General features: G+C 42.3%; 1 protein-coding gene across 2 annotated transcripts in view; it reads left to right on the top strand.

Moving 5' to 3' along the window:
• The first annotated feature begins 426 nt into the window (after positions 1-426).
• The window catches only part of DNAJC2 (DnaJ heat shock protein family (Hsp40) member C2), a 36738-nt gene continuing 23597 nt past the window's right edge, over positions 427-13567 (top strand). For both annotated transcript variants that reach the window (XR_009156051.1, XM_058190569.1), the window contains exons 1-5: positions 427-587; positions 5995-6185; positions 6817-6892; positions 8374-8472; positions 13039-13180. Coding sequence is in view for 1 of the 2 variants with exons in the window: in XM_058190569.1 (XP_058046552.1) it covers positions 530-587; positions 5995-6185; positions 6817-6892; positions 8374-8472; positions 13039-13180 (566 nt within the window). In the remaining variant the exon portion in view is untranslated. The remainder of the gene's footprint in view (positions 588-5994; positions 6186-6816; positions 6893-8373; positions 8473-13038; positions 13181-13567) is intronic.

A 13567-nucleotide genomic window follows, 5' to 3' on the forward strand; every position in this document is an offset into this window, starting at 1 on the left:
TTGGCCAAGTGTGATTGGACACACAAGGAATTTGTCTTGGTGCATATGCTCTCAGTGTACATAAAAGAAAAGATACGTTCATCAAGGTACAACATTTACAACAGAATTGATGGTCAATATATCAATATAAATCATAAGGATTGCCAGCAATAAGTTATAGTCATACAGTCATAAGTGGAAAGATATATATATATACAGAGAGAGAGAGAGAGAGAGAGAGAGAGAGAGAGAGAGAGAGAAAGAAAAATATAAAAAGAAGTAGAAAGAAAGATGTATACATAGAGAAGAGAGAGAGAGAGAGATTTCCTGCAAATAGCTCCCCCTCCCTCCATAAACCTCCCCGCCCACCCGCGACCTCGCCTGCCCCCAGAAGGGAGGGAGGGAGGGAGGGGGGAGAGAGAGAAAGCCGCGCTGACCTTACGACCCGGAAGCACTGCCCGGGCCCTTCCACGCGCCGGCACCTGGCAACCCGCGAGCAGGGCCGAGCGATCCCGGCCAGCCCCAGTCAGTGCCGACGCCGCCGGTCGAGATGCTTCGCGGGGCGCCCGAAGGCCAGGCCACCGCCGTCACCAGAGCCTTGTCGGCCGGTACGTGACGCCTCCGCCCGCGGGAGACGCCCGGGCCAGGGGTGGCCGGTGGGCGACCCCCGCTTGGAACCGGGGAGGCTCTCCCCGCAGCCTTGGCTCTGGGAAGCGGGGAGGGAGGGAGGGGGGCTTCTGGGCAGCGTCTGGTTTTCCGGGCAGGGGTCCCTGGGGCTGCTTCCCTCCTTCTCTCCCTGTTGAATTGCGGGGCTTCCTTGAGGAAGCGCTGGGCTGGCCTTGCCTGGAGATGGAGAGGAGGAAATCCATTGGGAAGAAGGTGGTGAGCAGCCCCTTCCCCACAGATAATTAATAAACGTATCTGTTGTCTGTCTGTCTGTCTATTTCTATCCATCATCTATATCTATATCTATCTATCTATCTATCTATCCCTATCCAACATCTCTATCTACCTACCTACCTACCTACCTCTGTCCATCATCTATATCTATCTGTCTGTCCATCTGTCATCTATCTCTATCTCTTTATTTATCTTCTCTCTCTCCTCTCTCATCTATCTATCTCTATCCATCATCTATCTATCTATCTATCTATCTATCTATCTATCTATCTATCTATCTATCTATCTATCTATCTATCTATCTATCTATCTATCTATCTACTATCCATTCTCTATCGATCTATCTCTATCCATCATCTCTATTTATCTACCTACCTACCTCAGTCCATCTATATCTATCTGTCTGTCCATCTGTCATCTATCTCTATCTCTTTATTTATCTTCTCTCTCTCCTCTCTCATCTATCTATCTCTATCCATCATCTATCTATCTATCTATCTATCTATCTATCTATCTATCTATCTATCTATCTATCTATCTATCTATCTATCTATCTATCTATCTATCTATCTATCTATCTCTATCCATTCTCTATCGATCTATCTCTATCCATCATCTCTATTTATCTACCTACCTACCTACCTACCTCAGTCCATCATCTATATCTATCTGTCTGTCCATCTGTCATCTATCTATATCTCTCTATCTTATCTCTTTCCTCTGTCATCTATCTCTATCCATCATCTATCTATCTATCTATTTATCTATCACTATCCATCATCTCTATCTATCTATCTATCTCTATCCATCATCTCTATTTATCTACCTACCTACCTACCTACCTCTGTCCATCATCTATATCTATCTCTGTCCATCTGTCATCTATCTCTATCTCTCTATTTATCTTATCTCTCTCCTCTCTCATCTATCTATCTATATCTATCTATCTATCTATCTATCTATCTATCTATCTATCTATCTATCTATCTATCTATCTATCCATCCATCCATCATCTCTATCTATCTACCTACCTATGTCCATCATCTATATCTATCTATCTGTCTATCTATCATCTCTCACTGTCATTTCTCTATCATTTATCTAATCATCTATATATCTCATCTATCTATATCAGGGGTCTCCAACCTTGGCTTAAGCCTGGAGGACTTCAACTCTCAGAATCCCTCAGCCAGCAAAGTTGCCAAGGTTGGAGACCCTTGGTCTATATCATATCTATCATCTATCATCTCAATCTGTCATCTCTATCTATCATCTCTATATCATATCTATCATTTATCAATTATCTATATATATCTCATCTGTCTATATCCTATGTATCTTATCTATCATCTCAATTTGTCATCTTTCTCTAATTAGCTATCTATCCTTTACCTACCTACCTATCATCAAAATCTGTCATCTATAAACAACTATTTATCATCTGTCTGTCTATCTATCTATATCATCTCAATCTGTCATCATTTATCTATCTTCCTACCTATCTAACTTTCATCGATCTATCGATCTCTATCCATCTATCTATCATCTATCTATATCTATCTCAGTCTATCACCTATCTCTATCCTCTACCCATCTCTCTCAATATATATTTCATTGATATTTATCTATCCTATCTATCTATCTACCTACATCTATATCATCTATATCTAGCTATCTAGCTATATCTTTCATCTATCTCTTTCATCTGTCTATCAACTGTATATTTCTGTCTATATACCTATATCACCTGTATCATCTGCATCATCCATCTATCTTGGGTGTCAATCTCTATTTCATTGAAGGCCAGATCAGGGTTGTGTTTGACCTCGTGGGGGTGGCCTGGGCGCGTGGCCAGCTCGATGTCACTTGTGTCGGCGTCTGTGGTGGCCCAAGTGCTCTGCCAGAGAAAACGGGCTCCCGAGCTCCGTTTTCACTGGCAGAGGCATCGCAAGCCAGTCCTTCGCTGTTTCCAGGGCAGCCCTACGGGTCAGATCCGGGCCCCTGGCCTTGAGTTTGACACCCCTGATCTATCTATATCATCCATCCAGTTATCTATCTAGCAAATTTATTTGCCGTCCATCTCGCAGTTCAAGTGACTGAGCGGCTCACATCAAGAGCATTATCTATCCAGATGCTTCCTTTCTCTCTTTTTGTGGTTGGCACTTGATGAAAACAGGTCAGAATCAGGGGACTTGAACTCCACATTTCCAGGCAGCAGGTTGCTCCATATAGTGCTAGAGGCTGGAGTTTGCTTACCATGTTTGGTCCCTGAAACGAACACCTTGAGATGGAGGGAAAGGAGCAGAAACTCACACTTGCTTTAATTTCAGGCACGGAGCAACAGCCTGGGTTGACCAAAGTGTGAATGTGCCCCTCTTTAGGTAATAAGAGAACACACTGTCTGTTCTTTTGGAAGAAGGGCATCTTTACCCCTTTCACACAAAGAAGTTGTTTTTAAATACTGTTAAATTATTAGTTGTGTTCCATGTTTTTCCGCTTAACTGAAATATATACATTGAATTAGGTTTGTCAACAGGCTGAAAAAATGTTCTTGAGATGCTTTTTCTCGATAGGACAGGACAGGACGCAGAATAGGATAGGATAGTGATAGGATAGGATAGGATCACAACAGTGATTGGTCTCATTCGAGACAATGACGAATCCGCATATAGACGAGAGGTCGAACGACTAGCCTTGTGGTGCAACCAAAACAAACAACACACTCAAAACCGTAGAAATGGTGGTAGACTTTAGGAGAAACCCTTCCATACTTCCACCTCTCACAATATTAGACAACACAGTATCAACAGTAGAAACCTTCAAATTTCTAGGTTCTATCATATCGCAAGATCTAAAATGGACAGCTAACATCAAAAACATCATTAAAAAAGGACAACAAAGAATGTTCTTTCTGCGCCAACTCAGTAAGCTCAAACTGCCCAAGGAGCTGCTGATTCAGTTCTACAGAGGAATTATTGAGTCTTTCATTTGCACCTCTATAACTGTCTGGTTCGGTTCTGCAACCCAACAAGAAAAACACAGACTTCAGAGGATAATTAGAACTGCAGAAAAAATAATTGCTACCAACCTGCCTTCCATTGAGGACCCGTATACTGCACGAATCAAGAAGAGGGCCGTGAAAATATTTACAGATCCCTCGCATCCTGGACATAAACTGTTTCAACTCCTACCCTCAAAACGACGCTATAGAGCACTACACACCAGAACAACTAGACACAAGAACAGTTTTTCCTGAAGGCCATCACTGCTAAACAAATAATTCCATCAACACTGTCAAACTATTTACTGAATCTGCACTACTATTAATCTTCTCATAGTTCCCATCACCAATCTCTTTCCATTTATGACTGTATGACTATAACTTGTTGCTGGCAATCCTTATGATTTATATTGATATATTGACCATCAGTTGTGTTGTAAATGTTGTACCTTGATGAACGTATCTTTTCTTTTATGTACACTGAGAGCATATGCACCAAGACAAATTCCTTGTGTGTCCAATCACACTTGGCCAATAAAAAAAAAAAAGATAGAAATAGGATAGGATAGGATAGGATAGGATAGGATAGGATAGGATAGGATAGGGAATTGAATTGAATTGAATTCTTTACTGGCCAGGTGTGATTGGACACACAAGGAATTTGTCTATGGTGCATACGCTGTCAGTGTACATAAAAAAAAAATACATTCATCAAGAATCATAAGGTACAACACTTAATGATGTTCATAGGGTACTAATAAGCAATCAAATCGTACTAGGAAACAAAACAATATAAAATGTAAAAGATACAAGCAACATGGTTATAGTCATAAGTGAGAAGAGATGGGTACTAATTGAATTTGGAGCCTTATTTGTCACATCTAATACCGAAATGCATAACCAAATTATTCAAATATTTTCCATCTAGCAAGTTATGGGGAATAATGGAGCTTTAGAAGCAACCTTTCTCGTTCGATAGGTAACAAAAAAAAAATCAAGTAGACTGATAGTTGAAGACTTTTGTTATTTGTGTTTGTTTCTGTTGTTTCAGTTTGACATAAATCAATCCTTGATTGATGGTACACATTTTACAATAACATCAGAAAAAACAGAAAAATCAGATTATGTTTTGTAGGCCATTTTTAAATAAGGCATTCGATATGCATAATACATTATTATCACTAGTAATGGTACAATTGCTGTATTCGAGAAAGAAAAACAATATGGATTTTTTTTCATCTGTCACAGAAAACCACTTCGTTTCATCCTTTAATTCTGCAGACATCTATTGTTGATCAGATAAAGGTATTTTCAGGAAGTGAATTTTACTCAGTTCTAAGGAACTTCTGATTATAAATGTTTATATAGATTGTTTGCCTTGGTCACAGACTCCACTAGCAAAAGGCTATACATTTCTGGCTATTTTTGTGATTTATGTTGGCTTTACTCAGTTTTAATTGTCGTTTTATGTGTTCTTTATTTCAATCTTGACTCTGGTAACTACATAAACAGTTCTCTTGAAAACACTGTGGGGAAGTGGTTTGGCAATAATTTATTCTTGGGTGCTTTTTAGTTTCTCAGTCTAAGGTTGAAAGAAAGTGAGTAGACCAAAAATTGCCCAGTTGGCTTTTGTACATATGAGAAGACTCTCCATTTATTTATCTATAATTATTTTTATTATTTATATAATATTTATTATTTTTATAAATAATTCACAGCATTGAATATAGCTTCTTCCCCCTATTTTCCCCACAACAGCAATCCTATGAGATGGGATGGGCTAAGAGAGAGGGGCTGGCCCAAAGTCACCCAGCTGGCTTTCATGCCTAAGGCGGGACTAGAACTGTCAGCCTCCTGGTGATTGGCCAAAAGTCACCCACCTAGCTTTCATGCCTAAGGCAGAACTAGAACTCACCATCTCCCAGTTTCTAGCCTGGTGCCTTAACCCCTAGACCGGATTGGCTTTCTCTGTTTAATTGCCGCAATTCGATGATAGGGCACCCGAGTGCTCACGAATGAAATTGCTGCATGCTACATGACATCTGATAGAGATGACCTCAACATTTGGGGATGCATAACACATTTAGTTTCATTCTAATGCTTGTATTCACAGCGTCCGTGCTCTGCCAAGTGGAGCCCGTGGGAAGATGGTTTGAAGCCTTCGTGAGGAGGAGAAACATACACGTTTCTGCCTCTTTCCAAGAATTAGAAGATGAGAAAGAACTCTCTGAAGAGTCGGGAGATGAAGAATTACAACTAGAAGAATTTCCCATGTTAAAAACTCTGGATCCCAAAGATTGGAAGGTATAGTAATGTTGCAGCATTACACATATCTATTGACGTTGCTTCTCAGAAGGTCACAAAAGATAATCACATGACTCTGGGAAACTGCAACCATCATAAATATGAGTCGCTTGCGAAGCCTGTAACAACCGGTTCGTTCGGTGCGCGCACAATGCGTTTGAAAACAGCTCTAAAACCCTAAAACAGCTGAGGCGCGGCAATCCGCTCTGCTGCGTCTATTAGCTGGGCTTCAAACAAAGGAAATATAGGTCGGTATAGTGCAGGAGCTGGAGGGGGGCAGCTGATCATCAAAACAATGATTTGGTTCGGTCGTTGGCGCTACCGGTTTGCCTGAACCGGCTGAATCCCACCCCTGTCTGAATGTTGATCTCACATTCTGCAACAGTTATGTGAAAAACGGTCGTAAGTCAATTTTTCCAGGATCAACATAACTTCAAACGGTCACTGCACAAACTGTTCCAAGTCTGTCTGTCATAAGCAAAATGCAATAACATCTGTACTGGCAAGACAAACAACTGGACAAGGGGAGACTACCGAAGGTGGGGGAGATATAATTTCTTCATGTTATAGTTTCTGTTATTAACCTGAAGCTGCTATAAATATTCGTATTTTGTTTTCCCTTCCTCCCCAGAATCAGGATCACTATTTGGTTCTTGGATTGGGACAGTTAAGATACAAGGCCTCTCAGAAACAGATCAAAGCAGCTCGTAAGTTCACCAAGCGTTCATGGAAAATGGTAAAATGATAAAACTTACTTCTCTCCAAATTGAATTGTTTGTCACATCACAGTCACTCACAGCCTGCAAGGTAAGAGTGAGACAAGGGGACAATTTAACGTCCTTCCTTCAACTAGTTTTACCTTCCTGCACAAGATTACATCCATATCTACCTGGGATAACATCTGTGAGCCACAAGATTCTGTTCTTAGTCTATGGCAGGAGTGCCAAACTCAAGGCCCGCATGCTGGATCCGGCCCGCGGAGAATGTAGATCTGGCCCGTGGGCCCATCCAGAAGACAGCGAAGAACAAGCCTGCGCTGCCTCTGTTGTGGCCCACCAGCGGCCAGCAGAGCTGGCAGCAGATTCAGACAGTGAGGAGGTTGGGGAGGAACGCGGGCCAGTCCTGGAGTCTGGGGAAGGCTCAGATGAGGGCTCTGCATCAGAGGCAGAGAGGGGGCCAGGGCATCTGGTAGTTATGTGCTGCCTCCGGAGCCTCCGAAATCTGACATCAGTGAGGCAGAAGAACAGTGTGAGCCTGTTCCCAGTGTGCGCATGCGCAGAGCTGCCAGGAGGCAAGAACAATTAAGAAAACAAAGGGTGACTCAGGAGTAAGGCTTGGAGATGATTGGCCCCTTCCCATAAGACATAAAAGAGGAGCAAACGGATGTGAGCCTTTGCAGGAAGGAATTAGTTCATATGGTCAATTCAAGCTCTGAGAAGCTCCGTTTGACTCTGTGTTCCCTTGGCCTTGCAAAACTAATTAGCAATTAGGTCTCTGGCAGCGACATTAGCCTGAAAGACTGTCAACTCAAGCAGAATCTTCACAGGCTGTTTGTGAATCATTATGGGCTGTAAATGACCATAATTTACAGAGGTCTCAATAAAAGAGTTTTTTGGGAGACTAAGATTGTGATTTATACTTTCTCAGGAAGCCTAGGTCAGAACAGCCTCTGCCAGCAAAAACGGAGCTCAGGGAGGCCCCATGTGGCCTCCCCAGGCTCCGTTTTTGGCCCTGTCTTATTTGTTTATATATTATACAAAGAAAAATAAAAATAGGAAATTAAGGGAAGGAAAAGGAGCGAGGAAAAGAAGGTGTGACATGCAAGGAAAAAATAATAATAATAAGGACACGTTGTGGATAATTCTACATTGTTTTACTTCTGTATCTTTTCTTTTATGTACACTGAGAGCATATGCACCAAGACAAATTCCTTGTGTGTCCAATCACACTTGGCCAATAAAAAATTCTATTCTATTCTATTCTATTCTATTCTATTCTATTCTATTCTATTTTATTCTATTTTAAAGGCAGGTACATCAGTAAATTGTCACATATGTAGACAATTGTCAGTCTGGAATGTTTCTGCCAAGCGCAAAATATCAGTGTTTCCTCACTCTTTCTTGTTTGAAAGGTTGTCTGAGACAATGCGTCATGGACTGCACTTGATTTTATTTTCCTCAACCCCTAGATAAAGCCATGGTTCTGAAGCACCATCCTGACAAACGGAAAGCAGCAGGAGAACAAATTGGCGAAGGTGACAATGATTATTTTACCTGCATTACAAAAGGTAAGAACCAGCAAGTATAGCACTAAATCTAAATTGTGCCTTAGCATACCAGATATAACACTGAATCTAAATTAAGTATCTTATCATACCATATGTAATAATAATAATGATAGCAGAGTTGGAAGGGACCTTGGAGGCCTTCTAGTCCAACCCCCTGCCCAGGCAGGAAACCCTACACCACTTCAGACAAATGGTTATCCAACATCTTGTTAAAAATTTCCAGTGTTGGAGCATTCACAACTTCTGCAGGCAAGTTGTTCCACTTATTAATCGTTCTAACTGTCGGGAAATTTCTCCTTAGTTCTAAGTTGCTTCTCTCCTGAATTAGTTTCCACCCATTGCTGCTTGTCCTGCCCTCAGGTGCTTTGGAGAATTGCTTGACTCCCTCTTCTTAGTGGCAACCCCTGAGATATTGGAACACTGCTATCATCTCACCCCTAGTCCTTCTTTTCATCAAACTAAACATACCTAGTTCCTGCATCCGTTCTTCATATGTTTTAGCCTCCAGTCCCCTCATCATCTTTGTTGCTCTTCTCTGCACTCATTCTAGAGTCTCAACATCTTTTTTACATCGTGGTGACCAAAACTGAATGCAATATTCCAAGTGTGGCCTTACCAAGGCATTATAAAGTGGTATTAACACTTCATGTGAAACATATGTGTTAAATCAGCTGACCACTTTTCATGCCCATTCTTTGCCTTATGAACGGGCCAATATCTGCACTTCCTACTTTCATTTTGACTTTTATGTTCTGTTGTGCCTCGCTCACCCCCCTCTCCGCAGCCGGGCCCCTCTCATCTGTTATCTCAGCCAGAGACGGATAATGAAGACGAATGGCCTGGCATGCCTTCAGCCCCCAGTCCTGGCACCATGCCCGGACAAACTGAGCAAATAAACCCCTCCCCCACAGCATGTGAACATGAGGAACAGGAAGCCAGTCACGAGCTGGAATTGCCGGCAGCTGGAGGGTGGAGGGATCCACGCTTCCGGAGAATGGAGAGGCGACGTCAGCAAAAGGAAGGGAGGGGCAGGCCTGGATAAGTGCTGAGTCATGGAGCCACACCCCATGGCCTATATAAAGGATCTGCTTTCTGGCATTCTTTGAGTCAGGCAAAGTCTAATTTGGATTGCTGAAGTCACATCTTGGACTCCTGCCTGCCCTGAGAACTCTGACAGAACTTTGGCAAAGCTGCAGAGGCTTTGTGGCCACGCTTGATACGGACTTCCCTGACCCGGCCGTCAGAGGAGGAGTGGGACACGACATGTTCTGCTGTAAGCAGCGGAGTTATGTTTCCTTATTTCCTCCCAAGTGCTCCACTTGATTGACTCTACCCTTCAAACCCACCATATTTAATTCCTCCGAGCAACACCATCCACCCACACATACGCACCTGCACAGACCAGTTGTATTACGCTACGATATCCCCAAAGATACGGCAAGAAAATGGCAAGCAAGTACAGCAGTCAATCTGAACGTTCTTGACGCAATGTAAACAAAAGGATTTTCCTTTCTTGAGGGGTGGGGGTGGGGTTGAAAACAATCTGGGGACGCATCTTGCGTTGCGAAAAATAAGGAAGCAACTGATCAGTGTAAATACGTCCAGGAGTGAGTTATCACAGGCATGGAAGAGAATAAGTGGTCCTTTACTTGGTCCTTGGCAGTAAAATTCCTTGTGAAATTCCTGTGCAGGTAGCCCTCGACTTACAACCATTCGTTTAGTGACCATTCAAAGTTACTGTGATGACCCAGGGCGTGACACAAAGATCAACACAGCCAGAGAGTCCCTTTATTATCACCAACTGTGCCCCCAGTGTCCTTTTCAACTCTCTGGCCTGGAGAGAAAGCTCTTCCACCAACCTGTGATAGTCTTTGGCTGGCAATACTTCAGTCCCAAACGTTGTAAGCAAAAAACTTCTAACAAAAAATCCAAAGGCAAGGCAAAGTAATTAATCCGGCAGGGTGAACAAAATAAGGAATTCCACAAGTAAAGTAGCACGGCAGTAAATCAAACCAGTCAGGAGGGTGCCAGGATTCAAATAAACACCAGATAAACTCAGTGTTTCTTCCTGACAAATGCCCCTCCCCTTTGCTTTTCCTTTTAAACTCCAGCAGCAGCTGTGCCTCGTAAAGAGGTTCAGGTCCCTTTCCTCCCTCGTAAGCCACGCAGCCCACGTTGCTCTCTTCTCCGTTCCTCCCTGTGCTGCCTAGGATGAGGAGGGGGTGGGCCTTGGTCTTCATCTGAACCCCCCCTCTCCCTTGTTCTATCTCTCCCTTGCTCTGCCCAGCCTGACTTTGCTCTTCCCCAGTTTTTTTCCGCAGCCAATGGCTCCACTCTCTCACTCTCTGTCAGCAGTTCCTCTTCCCCTTCAGATTCAGACTCCGACAGGGGCATGACAGTTACAAAGCTATTGGGGTGGGTGGGAAGTGACTTATGAACCTTTTCCACATTTAAAACCATAGCAGTATCCCCATGATCAAAATTCAGACGATTGGCAACTGGCATGGATTTGTGACGGTTCCAATGTCCCGGGGTCACATGATTCCCTTTTGTGACCGTCTGATGAGCAGAGTCAATGGGGAAGCCAGTTTCTGTGGCAAGACAGGTCATAAAAATGGGGCAATACTCACTTAACAGTCGTCTTGCTTAGCAAGAAAAATTTGGATGCTCCATTGTGGTCATAAGTCAAGGGCTACCCATGTTGATTCTTAGTTATTCTGAGAACGGTTACCTGATAGTTTTCAAATACCTGATCTTGGGATATTAAGGTGGGTGTTCATTTGAGCCTATTGACTCTAGTGCAACTATTTTCTTTACGAATGTATCTTTTCTTTTTATGTACACTGAGAGCATATGTACCAAAGACAAATTCCTTGTGTGTCCAGTCGCACTTGGCCAATAAAGAATTCTTTCCATCTGTCTGTCTGTCTGTCTGTCTATCTATCTATCTATCTATCTATCTATCTATCTATCTATCTATCTATCTATCTATCTATCTATCTATTATCTTTCTATCATTTGTGTTAGGGGAGGGTTTCAAAACCCATCGCTACCGGTTCACTCATGAGCACGCATGCGCGCAACACTTCTGCCCATGCACAGAAGCATCTGGGTGGGTGGGTGGAGCCTCCCATCGCTGCTACCAATTCGCCCGATCTGGGGCGAACTGGTAGCAACCCACCACTGATCTGTGAATATGTATCATGTCTATCTCTCTGTCTGTCTCTCTGTCTGTCTGTCTATCATCTATCTATCTATCTTTCTATCTATCTATCTATCAATCATCTAACTATCGTCTATTTATAATCTGTCTGTCTGTCTTTCTATATTTATATGAGTCAGTCAGTCTGTCTGTCTGTCTGTCTGTCTGTCTGTCTGTCTGTCTGTCTGTCTGTCTATCTATCTATCTATCTATCTATCTATCTATCTATCTATCTATCTACTTTAAAAGGTCAGAAAAGTGAGGAAGGATAAGAAAAAAAAGAAAAAGAAGCATTGACTTTTGACTCTGTTCCACTAAAATAAGGCTTTAACATCAAATCACAACTTTTTGCTTTTCCATAATCCTACGAACCCAAAACCCAACATCAAACTTTCATTCTTTTCCACTTCAAGCGCAAAAGTTCCGAAGCGGTTTCCACGTGGAAACAAAAGGACTTAATGTTCTTTCTTTAATCAAAATAGTCTGTTTTGCCATTTCAACCAACTTCCATCAGCTTCTGCAGCCATTTGTCCATGTTAGGAATCAAAATGTCCTTCCTATTTTTGCACATGCACTCTTGCTGTGGTCAACTTATACAGGAACAAAGTTCCATTTTTTTTTCTCCAGATCTTTTTTCCATTAGACCCAAGAGGAAAATTTCTAGTTTCATCTTCTTATAATTCCCTCAGCACTGTCAGATTTGCTAGATCTGCTAGATTGATCTTCTCATCGTTCCCATCACCAATCTCTTTCCACTTATGACTGTATGACTGTAACTTTGTTGCTGGCAATCCTTATGATTTATATTGATATACTGACCATCAATTGTGTTGTAAATGTTGTACCTTGATGAACGTATCTTTTCTTTTATGTACACTGAGAGCATATGCACCAAGACAAATTCCTTGTGTGTCCAATCACACTTGGCCAATAAAAAATTCTATTCTGTTCTGTTCTATTCTATTCTATTCTATTATCCTTCCTCACTTCTTTTCCCCCTCTTCCTCTCCATCGTTTTCCTATTTACTTTCGTATTTTGTACCTTATTTTATCTTATAACCCAGGGGTGTCCAAACCTGGCCACTTGAAGTGTGGTGGACCTCAACTCCCAGAATTCCCCAGCCAGCATGAGCTATAAATATGAGCAAGTTGCTGGCTGGGGATTTCTGGGAGTTGAAGTCCACCATTCTTCAAGGGGCCAAGTTTGGACACCCCTGTTATAAATTGGGTTAAACCAGAAAAAGCCAGAAAAGCGACTTCCCCATAAAAGTGAAATGAAGAATAGAAGTCTGTTTTCGCCCCCATGCATTGAAACACTATTCTATCCGTTTAATAAATTAGAGCTGTCTGATTTCACCTTCCAGCCTACGAAACATTATCGGACCCCTTGAAGAGAAGAGCATTTAACAGCATAGACCCTACTTTCGACAATACGATTCCTTCGAAAAGCGAAGCAAAAGAAAACTTCTTCGAGGTTTTTGCGCCTGTTTTTGAAAGAAACGCCAGGTAAGGGTTTTGTTTTTTTTGTTCAACCCTCAGAGATCCTCCCTCCCCTATCTGGGCATTATTGTGGCCTTTGCTTTTCAAATGTTTCCAAGCCATCATTGGATTTCCTTGAAGGTCTGCTTAAGGGGGGTGGAAAAAGAAGAACAATCAAGTTCCTACCATTGGGTTCACAGATTGGCAGGAAAATACACCTGAGTGTAAACCCAGTTCACTCGGCCGTACATACAGGGCGTATCTGGATGACATTGAAGCCGTTTCATTGCTTTGCCTGGATGGTGGATGCTAAAAATGTTGAATAACAGAGTTGGAAGGGACCTTGGAGGTCTTCTACTGCTCAAGCAGAAGATCCTATACCAGTGATGGTGAACCTTTTCGGCACCGAGTGCC

Source organism: Ahaetulla prasina, chromosome 7 (genome assembly GCF_028640845.1).
Source record: "Ahaetulla prasina isolate Xishuangbanna chromosome 7, ASM2864084v1, whole genome shotgun sequence".
In the NCBI taxonomy this organism is placed as follows: domain Eukaryota; kingdom Metazoa; phylum Chordata; class Lepidosauria; order Squamata; family Colubridae; genus Ahaetulla; species Ahaetulla prasina.